Source organism: Xiphophorus hellerii, chromosome 14, assembly GCF_003331165.1.
Source record: "Xiphophorus hellerii strain 12219 chromosome 14, Xiphophorus_hellerii-4.1, whole genome shotgun sequence".
NCBI lineage: Eukaryota > Metazoa > Chordata > Actinopteri > Cyprinodontiformes > Poeciliidae > Xiphophorus > Xiphophorus hellerii.
Window position 1 is genome coordinate 25,962,731 of NC_045685.1, and position 19,333 is coordinate 25,982,063.

At 34.0% G+C, this 19,333-nt stretch overlaps 3 protein-coding genes across 3 annotated transcripts in view; 2 read left to right on the forward strand and 1 right to left on the reverse strand.

Annotated features, from left to right (window-relative positions):
• The first annotated feature begins 187 nt into the window (after window positions 1–187).
• Window positions 188–17,336, forward strand: LOC116732078 (uncharacterized). Its single transcript, XM_032582026.1, has 5 exons — window positions 188–389; window positions 2,291–2,614; window positions 16,515–16,589; window positions 16,770–16,829; window positions 17,080–17,336. Exons 1-5 carry the CDS (start codon window positions 317–319, stop codon window positions 17,217–17,219), a joined length of 672 nt encoding a protein of 223 aa, XP_032437917.1. The 5' UTR covers window positions 188–316; the 3' UTR covers window positions 17,220–17,336.
• LOC116732079 (myelin-oligodendrocyte glycoprotein-like) lies at window positions 9,403–15,371 on the reverse strand. Its single transcript, XM_032582027.1, has 3 exons — window positions 15,249–15,371; window positions 9,563–9,907; window positions 9,403–9,479 (listed from the first exon to the last, which is right to left on the reverse strand). The coding sequence occupies exons 1-3, from the start codon at window positions 15,259–15,261 to the stop codon at window positions 9,418–9,420; spliced, it is 420 nt and encodes a 139-aa protein (XP_032437918.1). The 5' UTR covers window positions 15,262–15,371; the 3' UTR covers window positions 9,403–9,417.
• The window catches only part of LOC116732074 (Fc receptor-like protein 4), a 45,248-nt gene continuing 38,586 nt past the window's right edge, over window positions 12,672–19,333 (forward strand). Inside the window, exon 1 of the mRNA XM_032582014.1 lies at window positions 12,672–12,835. Coding sequence (XP_032437905.1) covers window positions 12,805–12,835 — 31 coding nt within the window. The 5' untranslated portion in view covers window positions 12,672–12,804. The remainder of the gene's footprint in view (window positions 12,836–19,333) is intronic.

The window sequence follows — 19,333 nt, forward strand, 5'->3', positions numbered from 1 at the left end:
TGCGCCTGTTTAGTAAAATAAAAATATTTTTAAAATTGCGTTTAAATAATTTTTAAAAATTGCCTTATAAGTACATATTTAACTTGACGTTGACTCCTGCACTGTTAAAATTATTTGACACAAACAATTTGTTTGTTTGTTTATTTGTAATTTGCATTTCACGTCAGCACTACTCCTATTCGTTGGTAAAGAAAGTGAAAGAGTTCTGAATCGTGCTGTATATTTTTTAATACTAGCGCGCCAAGAAGAATCAACATTGAATCATTTTTGGTAACTTTTAAAGCCGAGTCTGGACTCTCCTGTTCATGAGGAAGAAATGATAAGCCGGGTTTTTCTGGCTGGTTGGCTGACGGTCTGGGTTTTCTGTTTTTCCATCGCGGAAGGGAAAGGTATGTTCCAGTTATTTCGCCATCTTGTGAATTTTTATTTTGAGTCCACATATTTTTCTTTACATCAGAGCCAAAATATTTGAAATTGATTTTAACCCTCATCCAATCATTACAAACAACGCTTAAGCGTCACTCCAGAGCAGGGGCGATTCTAGGATCTGACCTTTAGGGGGACTGAGCCCCCAGCAGGGCTAAGACCCATGAGAAGTTATTCGTTGGTGCGGTTTTCTAAATCTAACTGCTTATTTACATACATTCACAAATAAAATTAAGAGACATGTTATCAGTAATTCATAGAATAAAAGAACAATGTTCATTTTACTCAAACATATACTTAAAAAGAATACAATCAGAGAAACTTTAAATTTTTTCCAGAGCTGTATAAACTCAGCTTGAAACAGAATCTCTAGATTACATCATAGCTGCTAACATCTGCTAACATTAATGAGACTCAAGCAGCTGTGGGGTCTGATCCCCCGGAAATTAAAATAAAATCTATTTAAAACTTTGCATTTCCAGTCATTTGAAGAACATTTTACTAAATGCATAGGATTAATAAACCTACAACCAGTTTATTATCAAGGTACAAGTTCTGGTTAATGACTAGTGAAAATGAGTCTTTAACCTGAACTTTATTTGAAAATCATACTTAGAAATTGCATTACCCTTATTTTTATCTGAACGTTATGCAGCTGTTGGCCTTTTTTCTTTAAATAAGAATGAATGTCCATCTATGGAAAAGTAGAAATTATGAGTCAGGGTTTTACTCTTTTAGTTCACAGTTCATGAAGTGGGCCTGTCATAGGTTCAGTACCAAACACCTTTCTGTTCACACAGAAACAGCCTAACTCCAACATTCTGCTCTGTTCTTTAGTTTTACCTTATTTAAGACACTGAGCACTTCTTCTTCTGTTTTCTAGTGGTTGGGAAAACACTGAGCGCGCTCTATGTCTGACATTATTGTGCCCAATACTGTCATTGGAGCAGTCAGACCTGCAGAGTGAACAGAACCCAAGTTTACCTCAGAGTTGCCTCCACCAAACATGTCTGTGGTTCCATGTTGATATTTGTTCATTTCCCAGATTTAAAGCTAGTTCCATCTGCATACAGTTTGCCTGTGCATTTCATTTCATACCATTTAAACTGGTATGTCTCAGTTGGTAATTTGGAAAAAAGGAAAATGCACTAAATAAAAAATATATATAACTCAAACTTTTACTTATTTATTACACCAGGGTTGCCCAGATGCCTTGTAATCAGCTATAGATAATGGATGGATTTCTAAGATCAGGCATTTGTTACCTATTTCAAATATCCACTGTAAATTTATCTTAGAAATGTTTTTTATTTTACATCAAAATACACCTGAATCAAAAATAATTTCTGTTGCATTTAGATTTTCCAGACTAACTTTGTATTAGTTTTTCACACACATGAAACATGTGTGTGAGGTCACATGGCTAGTGATGCGTTTCCAAGCCAATCAACTTTAGGTTCCTTTTGCCTTGTTATGCAGTTCCTTAGTAATTAACTGATCCTGTAAACCTAATTCAGTTATATAGCATCCATGTGTAGACTCAGTACAGTAAAAGCAGCCAGATTATTCTTAGATCATAAAATGCAGCTCAAGTAAATATGATTGCTGTAAGGAAAACCAGCAGATTATAATAATCTATACAATACAGCTTCAGTTTTGCTTCCTCTTCAGCAAACATAAACAGCTGAGTCAGCAGAAATATCCCTGTTCACAGACTGGCTAAAACCTGAGGAAAAAACGGAAAATGAAAGCAGAAGCTCTGAGCTCAGAATGCGTTTATTAAAAGAAATAATAAACTGTCAGCAGCAACAGACCTTGTCATGTTTCATTTTGGTTTACATATTTTATTTTATGATTTCTCCAGTTGAGTATAAGGTGATTGGTCCCTCCATGCCAGTCGCAGCAGAGAAGGATGATGTCGTCCTGCGGTTCCACGTGGAGCCTGAGCTGGACGTCACAAATGAGACAGTGGAGTGGAAACTCCAGGACAAATTGGTGCATCGGTATCGAAGCCGTAATGACGATCTCGACTTTCAAGATCCAAAGTTCAAAGGTCGAACGTCTCTATTCCTCAAAGAAATGGTCCAAGGAAACGTTTCTCTGAAACTAACTAATATAACTCAAGAGGATGCAGGAAATTACACCTGCAAAGTTTCAAAACTTAAAGCTCAAGTTACCCTGAATGTTGGTGAGTTCTGTTCATTTAAAGCAGATAAACCAAGAAAATACAACATTTGATTCTTGTCATGTTGAAAGTGAGAGATAAACTTTCTTTGGATTTTATATGAACTAACTCAGAGTAGTGTAAAATTGTGATTTTGGTTTTTAAATATTTTTTAAATGAAAATATTCTCTACCCACAGAGAGACAGACCCTACACAACACAGTGTGTGATTGTGTGTAGAGGGAGGGTTTAGGGATGCAGCTCAACTTACCTGAGACGTTGTAAGTTGAGCATAGCATGCCATGAGCCACGGGCATGCTATGCTATCAGAACGGCTATGATCACCATTGTTCTTATTGTTTTATGTAAAGCACAACATCCTGAAATATATGCAGATATGCAAGTTAGCAACCAAACCAACTTTGACTTGTTGTAATGATCCTAAATATAAAAAAAAGTCTCATCTTACCTCAGTTTCCCTCTTGGGCTCTGATTAATTGACTTCCAGCAGAGACACATCTAAAAGTTTCAGGACAACGGCTTAAGGTCTGGATTTGAAGAACTTTTTGTTAAACCATCTGCTGGATCTGTTTGGTGTGCAGTGATATGTTTTCTGCCTCAGACATTGTGTTTCATGTTGGTTTACATGTTTAGTCTTACTCTCACCTGACCATAGCACCTTATTCTTCATGCTGTCTTGTGACAAACAGACTTTAATGTGTTTCTTCCCATTGCTCTTCCAGAAAGTATTGCAAACAATAAGGAACTGAGAATCATTCTGGTGCATTACAGGTCCCACAGCATCACCCTGCTCACCATATTTGTATTTCTGCTGGTGTCTATTTTGATGCCAGATGCAGTCTTTCTTATTTATTAAACAGGGGAGTGTCTTCATATCCCTTTTTTGTGAAATCAAAACTGTTCCTGACACAAGAAGAAATCAGATTTATCATATAATGATTTCTTCACTGCTCAGTATATTCATGTTCTCTTTTTAACCACATTTCTGGTATTTTCAGAAACCAAGATCTGACCTACAGGAGTAACATTTTGGCAACATGTCTGTGGCTTTTTCCAAGTAATGGTGGTGCTTTTCTGTTCCAGGTAAAGTAGATCCTGGTCACCAAGAGGAGGATTTAGAAAAAGTCTAAGAAATAAACATAGAAATAATTAACTATAGAAAATCACATTTGATATGCATTTTATAACTTTTGCTTTCTTCCAGTTGTCACAATCGTCATCTTCATCATCTTCAGTGTTATCTCTGGAATTTTCTTATGGAAATGTTAGCAAACACATTTATTTTCTATAAAACATTAAATTTCAACAAACATCAAATACAAATCAGTTTGCTTGTGATGTTATATTTTAATGGCACCTGTTACTAATGTGTGTTTTCAGTCCTGATGTTTGATGGTTGAACAATAACTCTTGTTATTTTGATTGTAAAATAAAGCAGCAGCATCTACATTTAGCTGCATATTTATGCGAAATCCTGTGTTAACAGTCTTTGTTGTTACCTTGTGTTGTCTAGGTACGGTAAGGAATGAGACGGCAGGACAAAGTCAAGAACATGAAAGCAAAGCACTACCTGGACCCGGTTCTGATGCTGAACCCAGAGGTTCTCCTCTGAAGCATCGAAGCTCTGGTAACAGCACCACATCACCAACATGAGGCTGCTTGCAAAAATTCAACAAATAATCATTTTAAAATGTATTATTTGCCGTTGTTTTTAATGTGCTGATGTAAATCTGTGAATTTAACTTCTTTTCATAAAAATATTTCCCACTATTAATTGTTTGCAAATGAATCAAATCCACTGTTGTAAGAAAACTACTAAAGTTACTTGGTTTAAATTCACTATATAAAACCACACATTTACACACACACACACACACACACACACACACACACAGACACATATATAAATACAGTGAATAATTCTTTAATATTGATGATAAAGTAGTAGGCAGATTATTTCACTCACAACTAGAACGTTTTTGTGTATATTAAAGAATTATTTCCTTAAAGCAAGCTTTCTTATCTTACTGAAAAGCTTCCTGTTAGTTTTGTCTCATGTGTTCATCTAATGTGATTCTCAGGCTCAGAGTCTTTGGAGCCTCACAGTAAGAACAATAATGACAGAAAGTGAAGCAGAAATAAACAGCATATTAACAGGAACTCATATTCTTAAACAGTTTTATCCTATAAAAACACAATCTTTAATCTAGATTATTACTAGTTAGAAACTGTGTACAGTGGGCCTACAGTGGCACAAAACTAGTGCAAGTAAAATTAAAATGGATTCACAAATAGATCAACACAAATACATGTAGCTTCATGTTTTGGTTTGTTTTTCCTTTGACTGGCTGCTAATAACAGGACAAACAGGCTGGCTTTGACAAAATGGCCGCTCTGCTTCCTGCTCCATCTTAAACTCTGGTTACATTTGTACAGGCAAATATATTGAATTTGGTTTGAATAATATATTTTAAAGAAATGCAACAATGTTTTTAAAGGGTTTTTATTTTCAAGAATCAAAATTTCTCAGCTCACATTTTACAACATTTAAAAACATTTATTAATACAACAGACAATGTTTTAGTGCCATCATGAGGAACAGTCTGCTTTTAACACATCAGGAATGTTCTTTGAATGATTCTAAGGCTAAATTAAAGACATTTATGTTCACTCTGTTTTATATATGCATTAATTTTATATTATATTTTTATTGAGTTTCTTTGTGTTTTAACTGTTTGATCTGTATTGTTTTTAACTCTTTATTGTTTAGCACATTGAATAATCTTATCTGTTAAATAATAATAACTTATACTATAAAGTTTCACTTTTTACATATTTAATGTGACAACAGCAGTTTATAGTGTTTAGGACAAATGAACAACTAGAAGATAAACTGAACTGTAGTAGTTCTGAGGAAAATCATGTTTCACATTTTCTATTAAATTTGGCATCAACATCCCAATAAAGACTTGTGATTTGTCAGAGTAATACTCTGACTTAACCACTAGATGTCTCCCTCCAGTTTTACTTTGAGTTGCACAGCAAAACTCCACCAGACAAAATGAAAATATCAGAATATCAGATTCTGTTAGAAATAATATATATTATTTACAAAAGTCAACAAATGAACAAAACATGCCTTTTACTATAAATATGGCTTTTTAATAATGACTTAGTTCTAACAAACACCTTTTAATTCAGGCCCCCAAATCTTCACTTAGTAGAATGTATTTGGTTTGTTTTATTTTGTAAGTTGTTAAAAAAAAATCCTGCATTGATAAGTTTTTACAGTTTCTATTTGAATTATGCAGATATTGAAAATGAATTTCAGTTTCATTTTCCTTTTTCTGGGCAGAGAATCAAAGTGTGAAATAGAGGAACAGCTTCAATCTCTCCAGAAAGGTTTGAGTTGCAACCCAGGGAGCCGCCATGTTGGATTTAGATGTTGGCTAATTGAAAATCCTGTTTTTTAAAATAAGAGCCATTTGATTTCTGAGATGTTAGTAGGAAGTATAAAACATAAAGAGAACCCTTTTATTCACAGTCTTTAACTTTGCAGCAGCCATTTATTCCTACATTAACAGCCATTTTAAACCAGGCTCAGTTCAAGCTGATGTATTTAAAAAAGGCTCATCGGTTTGAAAGTATAAATGTCAAATGGACTAATCTCAACAGAACACTGGCCCAAATTAAGTGACTCTGGGAGCCTGAAGAGTTTGATTTATTTCACCATAAATCAACGTTTCTCAGCCTTGGACTTTGGACTCATTGTCCTGCATTTTCTCCCTGCTTCCATGTACCTGACTGAAATGAACAGGTGATTCATTTACCAGGTCCAGGCTATAGAAGCTCAGCTCTAAGCCTCCACTGAGTCCAGAAATATGAGACATTTCTTTCTGTTCTGATCTTATAGTTTGTGTTTGTATGGTTTGTGTTTCCTCCATGGTGACTCATCACCAATCATGTGGCAAAGCTAATTATGAACACAGTCTTTACGCTGACCAGACCATAATACATATTCATCAACAAAACTTCTCTACCTCCTCAAGCTGAGTGTCTGGAATGAAAAAGTCACTACAGCTGGTTTACAAGATCAAGTTAGTATTGTTATTATCTGTTGTGTCTATGGGTCTATTTTCAAAGTAATTGATGAATTTATAATTTTCTTTAATTTTCTATGTTATGAGAACATATTTAATAACAATCTTACATAATGTAACTACAAGGATGCTTATAAAAAAATAGTATCAAAATGTTCCTTTTTGACATTCACTGTATGATGATGAACATAGAAATATTCAGGTGATTTGTTCCTATGTGAATGTGGAAAAACTAATGAATTCACTGCTGATTCATAAATTGAAAAAGTAGAAATCAAGTCATAATAAAATATATAAATATTTGGTTATTTATGTAACAAGAGTGTGAGCAATAAAAATAAGATTCACTGATAGAAATTAAATTAAAAACATTTTGTTGGCACAAGCTGGGGATCAAGTCTGTCAACTTTTTCATGTATTAAAAATACTTTTCAATAAAACTCAATCATCAAAATCTGAGTAAGACACTAAACTACAGAAACAGTTATGGACATAAAATGTTTTTTTAAATTACATGATTCTTCATCCTTTTTTTAATCTAAAAAAAGATAATTAAATCTTTGATCTAATATGAAGGATTTGCTTTTGGGTTTAAGTCAGACAGTTTTTCTATTATTCACAGTTCTACACATGCAACAGTTTTCATACCAACAAGAGCTTGAAGAGATTTCAGATCAGGATGATTCACACATTTTAGTTTGGTTGTTCCTGGTTCTGTAAAGGTCTTTGTTCATCTCCATCTCCTTGGTTACCATTTCCTCTGCGATCTATGAAACACAAAACAATGTTTTCAATAACATCATCTTCTTCTGATTGTTTGATATCCCAAAGTTACATTATTATTAAGATGGCTTGAATAAAAACTGAATTCTGTCATTTTTAGTTTTTCAAAAGAAAATGATCATCAATCAGCAAAAAATAAATTAAATTAAAGCAGTAAAGTTTTGACTGTTTCTGAAATTATTTGTCTTTTATTTATTTCCAGATTCTTGTTGACAAAAATAAGACAATAAAGAAAATAAAGCATATTAAACTAAAAATGTACACATAGTCATATTAAATTGAATATGTAATGTACATTAACACACAATATAAATGAGTGACAATATTTAATTCTCCTTAACAGTTTTTGTCTGGTAAAAATGTTTCATCAACCTGGGCAGGCAGAAAGGCTACAATAAACAACAAAGACCTAAAACAGAAAAAAGTTACTCATAATAATTTGGTTTCTTGTTTTTTTTTCTTTTCAGACAAACACCAACAGATATTGATAAATATGTGAAAACTGCATAACTTTTCTTATACATGTTTATCCAGACAGCTCCATGTTTCTGAGTTTTACTTCTCTTCAGCTTCAGATCAGTTTTTGCAAACTATTAAAAACTATATTTTCTATCAATTGGAAATATGCATTTATGGAGAGAATCATTAATTCACCAAAATCCTGCAAGAATTACAAAGACAATGACTGACTTACTTTGTTTACCTCTGTGGCGATGTACAACATAGTTTGTGATGAAGGTGAAGATGATGATGAGTGCTCCAACAACAAGACCAACAACAGGAACAACCCAACCAACAATAACTCCAGCAGGTCCTGTGACAAAAAGAAAAACAGGTTTTTAAAATTCCTTTTTTGAATATTTTGAAATCAATTTTGCATATTTTTGTTTTATTAATGAGATCAAAGTTGTGAACCAACAGTCACCTCATCATTCAGGGGTCAACATTTACTGCACCACACACACACACACAGATGAACCCAGAACCTTTTTATTTTTACTGTCTGACTCTAAATTGCATGAAACCTTTTTTTAGTTTAGTTAGAAGGAACAAAAGCTAAACTTTTGTTAAATGCCAGTTTATTACTTTTCTTAAATTTAGAAGCTTTCATATCAATGTTCCTAGATGATGTCATAACTGTGTATAATCTTAAAGATTAATTCACATCCTCTTATTTCAAAGTAGGTCCAGTTGTGGATGTAAAACAAAAGTTAAAGAAACATTTTCTTCAAAGGCAGGAAGATTAAATCAGGATGGAGGAAAAACTGGATTTCCACTAGTTTGGTTCTTTCTTTGGTTCCTTTGTTCCAGATTTCTGAAGATGGCATGTTGATTTATTAAAATAATATTAATCAAATATTCACACCATAGAAATGCCATCATGTGTTCAGGAAGGAGAATAGTTTTAGTCATTCTTTGTTATTTACTCCAACAATTGTTCAAGGAAATGTGATTAACCTGATAATTAAATTATATATTTAGAGGTCAAATCAACCAGTTTATTGAGAAACAAAACATTTTATCATTTTACTAATTTATCCACATTTATCCACAGGTAAAATATAAATTTATTCAAGACAGTTATTGGCTCCCTTATTGTCTGAGTAAGTAAAGATACAAACATTGATGGACTGAAGTTATTTAAAGTATTTCCAGTCATGCTGACCTGTTAAAGCTCTCCACACTGCAGACACATTCACCCATTCACTCTCACTAACACACACACACACACACACACACGCACCCACACACACACACACACACACTAAGACACATGCGCCTTCATACACCTATATGCAGATCAATAGGTATTTAGGAGTTAGCTGTCTTGCCCAAGGGCACATCAACATGTAACCAGGGGAAACAGGAAGACAACAACTGTATCCACTGAGTCACAGTCGCTGTGCCAGTAACATCTGATTATCAGTTGTTAAGATATTTACCTTCATAATGACCGTCGGGGTTTTCATTTTCTTTTCCATCAACTGTTGAGGAATCACATTAAGTGTTAAAGATATCAACATTTTATCTATTTTATCTTAAATGATTCAGAATCAATAAAGCTCACCAACAATCAGAGTAACATTTATCTTTTCAGAGAGATCAGGCAGACGCTGAACAAAGCAGGTGTAAATCCCTGCATCGTTCTTAGTTACTTTGGACAACTTGAGGGAAACGTTACCATGTTCAAGCATTGCATGGTTGAGATAAGTTCGATCTTTGTATCTGTTGTCTTGAGATTCTCGGTCATCAGCTTCATTACGAAACAAGTGAACAGTTTTACTGGAGTTGAAAATCCACTCGACTACAGCGCCTCTCATGTCAACTGCGGGCTTCACAAAACATGGTAGAACAACGTTGGATCCCACTTGTGCCTTTATTGGCTCTTCAGGACCAACAAGATGATATTTTCCTGGAAAAATAAACAATGCTTTTAAAATGACTGAACTCATGATGATGTTCAGTTTGTTGCTCAACTATTATCCTTTAAATGCTTTCAGTTATGAAAACTGTTGGGACAACACAGTATTATTGAGTTCTTTCAAAATAAAAGCTCACATTTTTTGTGTTTTGTTTTTGTTTGTTCACAAATTGATGTCTATTCATTTTTTTTCAATCTCTTGAAAAGAAAACAAGAAAATACTCATTTAATTAAAATAAATATCAACATTTTACCAGAAGAGAAAGTAGCAGCTATCCCATAACAGCTGGTGTTAAACCTGTTATAAAGGACAGGTATTTCCATAATTGCTAAAACCTGGAAAGCAGAGGCCTTATCTGATTTATTGATCAGAGTTTCTCCAAACCTTCAGTTTTAGTGAAGAGATCAGTTCCAGCAAACTGATCCATGGAAAGATCAGAGACAAATGAATCACACAGTCATTGTGAGGAGCAAAGATCAGCCTTTATGGTCTAATTTAACAAGACGAGTCACTGATCAATTTGCTGATGACAGTTATATTTTGATATAATAGAAACAGATTTCTAATTCAAGAACTTGAACCTCAATCAATAAAAACAAAAATCTAAAGAGGGTCATTAACAAGTTTACATCAGTAAAGGTGTGAAGCTGTGGACAGAGAAAGAGCAGAGCTGTATGGGAGACTGAGGTAAGTTAAGTCACCACTTCCTGCTGGGAAACTAAAAAACGTCTTTGATCATCAAATAGTTAGCAGGAAGGCATCATTTAACAAAGTCTGTGCAGGTAAGAACTTCATGGATAAACTTCTTAAAAATGTGTTTCACTCCTCAAAGTGAATTCAATTCTTCATAAGTTTCATGAGGATTGTCCTTGGACTATAATAGATATTGTTATATTTGTTTTATATATTATATTTATGACGTTTATGACCTCATCAACATCTTTTGATAAAAGATAAAAGTGGAGCGTTTTGGCTTTGAGCATAAATAAATTCAAAATGGTAGCTTTGGAATAAGTTCAGCCATTTCTATTGTACCTATTGTATTTTATCAGTAGCCTACAAATCATAAATATTAATTCAATATTCTACATTTACAGTCATATTCAATAAATTGGAATATCTTTCACAATGAGTCTCGTTTGTCAGATTAAAGCTTCCTGTTGAAAATAACATCTAAGAAGATACTAAACATACAATTAAAAATAGTTTTCATTAACTATAAATAATTAAAAGAAACAAAGGCTTTCAAACATCCATCAGTGTGTAATTAATGTATATAATGTGTTTCACTTAGTGACATTGTGTATATGTGTGATACAAGTTGGGGGGAAAATGAAGTTAGAGAAGTGAAGTCTGTTGAAGCAGAAGCAAAGGATGAAAAGATAGAAAGACACAAAGAGGTAAAATGACAAAAGAGAAAATGTATTTTAAAGACAGACTATGAATGTTTGTTCAAGGCTAAAATGGTTTTCTCAGATACCAGGAAGTCTCAACTTGTCAAGTATATCACAGGAAACTGACTTTGGAAAATGGATTCAGTTCTAGAACAGTGATTGCAATAAGAACAGAAAATATTATCCAATTAAATGAATTGTGTATAACAACTAGAATGTGCTTGAAAAAAGTGGGTTTTATTTAGAGAACGAGGAGCTGAGCGAGAAGTGGGTCGATTTGTGGGGAGGATGGAGTAGGTTTGTTTTTTTAGGTTTACAGCACAACATAATCCATACTCAGGATAAATGGAGACATGAGACATTTTTGGACAGGCTGTATTATCGAAGCAGTTATCTTTACACTCTTTCTAAATGTTTGAGGAGGTACAACATCCTGAAATTCAGATATACACGTTTGCGACCAGACTAAGGTTGTCTTTATAGCGGCTCATCAAATGGCTGCTGCAGATTTGCGATACCATCTTTGATATTAACTATTTATTTTTGGACACGAAACATCTATGAAAATATGGAGAGCGAGAGCCGGAACTAAACTACTGAACCAAACTTCCTGGATATCAAACTAATTCTGGGTTTGATATGTACCTGCTTATTTTAAATATACGGAAGTTCAGTAACTTTTAGTGTTGTTTTGAGATATAATAACCGCTATGCTGTGTACACTACTGGGAGAAAATGACGAGAGTTTTCTTTTCCTTAAGAAAAACTGAACGTATCTTGATCTGCGATGGGCAGTAAACTGATCAGCCAGAAGAGAACCGGAAAACATCTCATGATGTGTTCCTGTCTGATGAAGAGCATATTTCTGATTTTCTTTTAAGTATTTTAATGAAGATTTGATAAGTAGTCGAAATCTTCGAGATATCGTCGAGTCAAAACCAAAAGATACTTCCTCGTTCATTCGTGAGGGCGGGGTGTGCGAGGTCATAGTCCCGGAAACATTATATATATTTCCGGGACTATATATATATATATGATAATGTCGTAATGAGATATTGTAAGTTTAACAGTTCCATCAAACCTTTATGTAAAGTAGCAATAAAATATGCTTAACTAACTTTACTGACTTCACAGGATGTGAGCAATCACAATGTATTTCATGCCTCAGTTTCAGCCACAGACAAAATATGCATCTAACTTTGCAACTCAGCTTGTTTCCTGTTTTCTTAGAAGTTCAAGCTCAGTGTTTATGTGTTTTTTAGTAGCTCATAAAGAACAGAATAGAGTGAAGTTTTACTAAGTTTGTAGACATTTGTGAAAACCTTTGTCAGCATATCTGATATGGACACATTCAGAAAAAGAACAAGAATTGTCTTTGATAATGATTATAATAATTTTTCCTGTTATGTTCTATGTGCCACTGACTTCCTGAACAAGGTAGAGGTGAGACAGAAAATACTTTCTGATTTAGCGGAAGAGAACATCATAACACGATGGCTTTCTTCTCACTCTGCCTCATGTTCTGTAAGTAGCATCACTTTAGTATTTATTTATTACAACATTTAGCCTCCAACTGTCTGTTAGCATTCCTTAGTAACATGTTTAGCTGTTTCCTTTATAGAATAATCCAGTTTGTTTGTAATCTTCTTGCTCTTAGATGTAGTTTGAAACTGTTTCATAAATAAAATGACACATTTAGTTACACACACAGTTTAGGGCGTCATAATGGGCTGTTTCATCTACATCCTCTTAACTTGAGTTAAAAATATTTTAAGGCTGGCCAAGCCACTTGAGTTGGGTTAAAGGAATCCAAGATTATTTAAAAAACTAAACAACCTACAGTATTATTATGGAATTGTTTTTCCGTCGTGTGCAGGTGTTTGTGTCCAGGCAGACGACTGGACACAAACCTTTACAGAAAACCTACAATTTACTGCTTTATTCATGGTAGCACGATTAGTCAGTGCTGACTATGAGTTTGTGATTTCCTTCATCACTTAAATTTTAAACTCTGATAGATCTTTTTTTCTGTAACACTTGCTAGTGTGAAACATGTCAGTAAAAGTTCCTCATCTGTAAATTTATTTCTGAAGAATATCTGACAGGGACTAAACAGGCCTATGTCAGGTTGCTCATATGAATCTTTCAGCTTTCCCTACAGTTGACATTTTTTTACATTGCACAACCCGCTGCAAGAGTTGCTCCAACATGGGAAATTGTTTTTATTTTTTTATTTTCTTACCTTTAAAATTATCCACTACTTTTGTCTCTGTGTGTTTCTTGGCTCTAATGATTCTTTCCCTCCACCCATTAACTTACACACTTTAGTGTGTTCACTAACACAATATAATACACCTGTAGTTGTTGAATTTTCTATTACTAAATCTTTTAAATGATCAATGTGAACCATCAGTCTGTATTAAAATAGTTAATATAATTCATATTATTCATTTAGATTTGATGTTTTGATGTGTGCCCTTGGATTTCTATTGATTTATTGAATGTGTAAATATTTATCAAACTGAATGGCCATTCCGTTTTATATAGTTTTTTTCTTTTGGTGTTTGTTGCACAAATCCAAATATATGCTTCCTATCAACCAACAATTCAATCAGTGAATTTGTGTTTTTTCTTAAATACTCCGTCTCACAGAGACTTACTTACATCTTCTGACAACCAGCCCAACTTATAATAACATTGACTAAGTTTGCTATTGGTACATGTAACTTGCACAAAATAATCAGAACGTATTTTATTTTGGCGGGTCAAGCAGCACACTTTAAGTTCCGGGTCGGGGGTGGACTCGGGTCCTCTTCATGACGGTTGCTGCTGTCGCTGTGGCTGGCTGCGTGTAAATCGCTGCAAGAACATTGTTAAATGGACTCAGATTAACACAGCCGAAGCCCCACATTGGTTGTTATGACTAGTGATCGATAAATGAGGCGTCATGTATCGTTTCGATCCAAAGCAAAACTATTGATACTGCGTCATTACTGCGTCACTGAATACTGACACCTGCTGGACATTAAAAATCCCTACAGGCAACGTAGTTCACAGACTCATTTGATGGCCTAGTCTATACAATAAGATTTAAGTCATTTTATTTTATTGTTTATTATGTATTGTATTATTTCATATCTTCAGTTAAAATCAAAATATATTTGATATTCTTTGATACAGTCAATAAATAATGTGAACATGAACCAAGTGATGAAAGTGAAAGTGAAAGTGTTTGGAATGAGGATGATTGTGGACTGTTTTTTTTTTTCTTTGTTTTTTTTTTCCATAAATTTTAATTAAAAAAAAATAGTTTTTCTAATATTTTGAAATTTAGTCTGTTCCGTGTTTTTGACACAACTTCTGCTGTAGAAAAAAATGAAGTAAACAATACATTTATATAAAATAATTTATAAAAAGCAACTGAGTAATTTGTAGAATGGCTGCATACCTGAGTTTATCCAGGTGTATCTGCGACTTCATTCTGATGCCCTATAATGACTCAGCATTAAGGAGGTGAATTTATTTAAATAAAACTGATTTCATTGACACTGTATACTGTTCATATAAATTTATATTTTTTCTTTTATATTTTGTACGCTGATCTTTATGGATGTGTTTGTTTTGCTGGAAATGTCTTTTTTGTATTTATTTATAGCGGGATTGTGTTTATTTTCCTTTTATCTGTCTAAAGATTTGTATTTATGGAGGATAATTTAAGAATAAAATTGTGAAATGTATAATTTCAAAGGAGAAACATGCAACACTTAACCTGCAGAACATAATATGAAAGTAAACTAAGAGTCAATTTCAGCTGAATTTGGATTCAGATCCAGTAGAAACTGAAAAGAACCGGATGAAACAACAACGAAGTGATAATCAATACCTTATTTTCTGACGTAAGATTAAAATGGTCCCAAACTATGAATCTTTCGTTTACCTTCAGGCTCCATAGTTGACGCTGTAACGTAAAAGATCAAGAATTATTTTGGCAAATGCATCCAAGTGCATCCCGCTGACAGATTCGCTTCCATATAAACACAGTTTGGTGCATCAGTGTCATTTAGAAACAGGTCCTGTATCGGTCACGTGACTTGCTGAAAACAATACGACACGGGGTTTGGTCTAAGGCAGTGGTGCCCAAAGTCGGTCCTCGAGGGCCGGCATCCTGCATGTTTTAGTTCTCTCCCTGGTTTGACGCACCTGGATCCAATGATGGCTCGTTAGAAGGCCTAAGAAGAACATTGACATGCTGAAAAGGTTGTTACTACCAGCACGGAGAGAACTAAAACATGCAGGATGCCGGCCCTCCAGGACCGACTTTGGGCATCACTGGTCTAAGGGCTTGACGCTTGACGCATGCGCCGAGAATTGCATGCCCTGTCGCGGGAGCGCGCATCGCTCTAAACTCTCGCATATTGATGAGAAAACGGACTGAAATCTGACCGAAGAGGAAACTTTTGAAGATATTCGTATCATTATCACGTTTCTTAATCATGTAAGCCATAAAACGGTGGGTTTTATTTCGCAGATTAATTGAAATAAATACGGTTTTATAGCTTTATTGAAACATATGAGTCGAACGTTTTTCAGTCAGTGTCTGATGAAAATGTTCTCCGCAGATGGTTTGAAATTCCCCGATTTTTCTTTTAACACCATAATGGCTTAAAGCATTACAAAACAGAAGCCCGTTATATAGAACATTTTATATCATCCTTTACTGTCTAGTCTATTAATGTAGGAGGATGCATTTTAATTTCTGAGCCTGACAATATTTGTATCCCCTGTCTATTGTCCTGTTGATATGAAACTTACAGAAGTAGCTCAGAGAACAAGTGTCATTACGTAGAAAAGGTAAAATCCCTCTTAACACTTTATTTCTCCATTTTAGCAGGGGATGCATTTTTTGGCAAAGACTATTATTACTGATAACAGCCTGCTGGCAGGCAGAGCAGGGACCAACTGAGGCCATTCAATGGGGCTGATAACCACTGATAATCGCCATTCTATGGGATGATAACATCCGGTGACACAAGAAGAAATCAGATTTATCATATAATGATTTCTTCACTGCTCAGTATATTCATGTTCTCTTTTTAACCACATTTCTGGTATTTTCAGAAACCAAGATCTGACCTACAGGAGTAACATTTTGGCAACATGTCTGTGGCTTTTTCCAAGTAATGGTGGTGCTTTTCTGTTCCAGGTAAAGTAGATCCTGGTCACCAAGAGGAGGATTTTAAAAAAGTCTCAACAGTAAAAAGTGGCCATAGGATCTATGGTGAGCATATCAGAGCCTTTCCAAGGGAGGAGAAAATAAGATAATTAAAGTTTTCCACAGAATTCTATATTAATAACAGATTTTTCACACTGAAATTATGGTATAAGAAATAAACATAGAAATAATTAACTATAGAAAATCACATTTGATATGCATTTTATACCTTTTGCTTTCTTCCAGTTGTCACAATCGTCATCTTCATCATCTTCAGTGTTATCTCTGGAATTTACTTATGGAAATGTAAGCAAACATATTTATTTTCTATAAAACATTAAATTTCAACAAACATCAAATACAAATCAGTTTGTTTGTCATGTTATATTTTAATGGTATCTGTTACTAATGTGTGTTTTCAGTCCTGATGTTTGATGGTTGAACAATAACTCTTGTTATTTTGATTGTAAAAAAGCAGCATCATCTACATTTAGCTGTATATTTATGCGAAATCTTGTGTTGATAACAGTTTTTGTTGTTACCTTGTGTTGTCTAGGTACGGTAAGGAATGAGACGGCAGGACAAAGACAAGAACATGAAAGCAAAGCACTACCTGGACCCGGTTCTGATGCTGAACCCAGAGGTTCTCCTCTGAGGCATCAAAGCTCTGGTAACAGCACCACATCACCAACATGAGGCTGCTTGCAAAAATTCAACAAATAATCATTTTAAAATGTATTATTTGCCGTTGTTTATAATGTGCTGATGTAAATCTGTGAATTTAACTTCTTTTCATAAAAATATTTCCCACTATTAATTGTTTGCAAATGAATCAAATCCACTGTTGTAAGAAAACTACTAAAGTTACTTGGTTTAAATTCACTATATAAAACCACACATTTACACACACACACACTGGAAACTTTTTTAATGGAAAAAACACACCTTGCTGAAAGTAGAAAAAAAAGTAGATTAATCTGTAAATAAATGGTAAAAAGTATCATCAGTTCCATCAAAGATGAAATAAGGCTAAAAAAGAAATTTTCTATTACAGGCCGTATTTCATTTTGTACAGAGTCTGTCGAAAACATGATGGGGTTAATTAAAGTCAGTTGTGATTCTGTTCAGGTGTTGCTAATGGAAAGGGGAAAATGGTTTTCTTCTGTGCTTGGTTTTGAGTCATGTCTGATTTATTTGGCTCTAAATGAAAATGGCAAGACAATGGACATTGTGAAGGGAATAAATCACTTTATGATTACAAGTCCAGATGAAGATCAGAATAATAAATCTTTATTGAGTGAATCTTCATTCGGTTCATAAAACCGAAGTCCATCAGGATCAACAGTAACCAGTAGTCTAAAGATATTTTCAGATATTTGCACTGGGAAGTGGAGCAAAAATACTTGGTAAAATATTGTGTTTTTGTAGTGTACTGGCTGGGACTTGTCTCTTCTTCTTTTATTTTTTATTTTTTTACATTAAGTATGTTTTCTTAATTTTGGTGAGTTGTTGACCAAATGTCTTTTTTTTCTGAACCAACTTAAAAGTCAAATTCCTTCTTTGTTACCTGAAAATGTAAAATTCTCACCAAACTTCATGCAGTGGTTACATGTCTGTTTGCATCATAAACACATGAAATCCATACAAGACATTGTTTTAAAATGTTCTAATATGTTCTGCTCAGTATCATTTTGGAAGAGAAACCTGCTTAACCCTGCACAGACTTAACAGAGGAAACTGGAAATAAAGTAAAATATTTGATCTGGGTTGAGAGGACCAAATGTGTTCATCTAATGTGATTCTCAGGCTCAGAGTCTTTGGAGCCTCACAGTAAGAACAATAATGACAGAAAGTGAAGCAGAAATAAATAGCATATTAACAGGAACTCATATTCTTAAACAGTTTTATCCTATAAAAACACAATCTTTAATCTAGATTATTACTAGTTAGAAACTGTGTACAGTGGGCCTACAGTGGCACAAAACTAGTGCAAGTAAAATTAAAATGGATTCACAAATAGATCAACACAAATACATGTAGCTTCAGTGTTTTGGTTTGTTTTTCCTTTGACTGGCTGCTAATAACAGGACAAACAGGCTGGCTTTGACAAAATGGCCGCTCTGCTTCCTGCTCCATCTTAAACTCTGTGGTTACATTTGTACAGGCAAATATATTGAATTTGGTTTGAATAATATATTTTAAAGAAATGCAACAATGTTTTTAAAGGGTTTTTATTTTCAAGAATCAAAATTTCTCATCTTATATTTTACAACATGTAAACACATTTATTAATACAACAGACAATGTTTTAGTGTTTTAGAAAAAACTAAAAACAAAAACAAGGAAAAATACAAATTATTTTTCTAATGTATACTTTTTTGTTTTAGATGAACATGTTAACTAGCAATGTGACGAAGCTGCCAGTCACTTTTCCCAAGCACATGCTTACACTCTGTTTCATACCACTATACAAACTTATTAATACTTAAACTAATTCTCTATTTGTTTTCCTGGAAGATGATTATTTACTAGTTTAGCACTTTAGTTAGTTAGTCAAACAAACGTAGAAAAAAGGAGCAGATTACATAAAGTGACTTTAAATTTAAATGTCCCAGACCAAACACATCCTTGTTGTACCTAAAAATCTCACTAATCATCTTGGCACATTGCCGTTGCAGGGCGGCGCGGGAAGCGGTACAGATGAATAAAAAAATAAAAATAAAAATAAAACACCGTTACACTAAAGTGTTTCACTGTAAAGATGGTTTGTAGTGTGTTTTGTTGCAACTTGAAGTGTGAAATAATCTTAA

What these genes read in the sequence shown, in the direction of transcription:
- LOC116732078 (XM_032582026.1), top strand. Translation starts at nt 317, where the DNA reads ATGATAAGCCGGGTTTTTCTGGCTGGTTGGCTGACGGTCTGGGTTTTC. An exon ending in TTCCATCGCGGAAGGGAAAG is followed by an intron (nt 390 to 2,290) that starts GTATGTTCCAGT and finishes TGATTTCTCCAG; the next exon opens with TTGAGTATAAGGTGATTGGT. An exon ending in TGGAATTTACTTATGGAAAT is followed by an intron (nt 16,830 to 17,079) that starts GTAAGCAAACAT and finishes TGTGTTGTCTAG; the next exon opens with GTACGGTAAGGAATGAGACG.
- LOC116732079 (XM_032582027.1), bottom strand. An exon ending in AAATGTTACTCTGATTGTTG is followed by an intron (nt 9,480 to 9,562) that starts GTGAGCTTTATT and finishes ATTCCTCAACAG; the next exon opens with TTGATGGAAAAGAAAATGAA.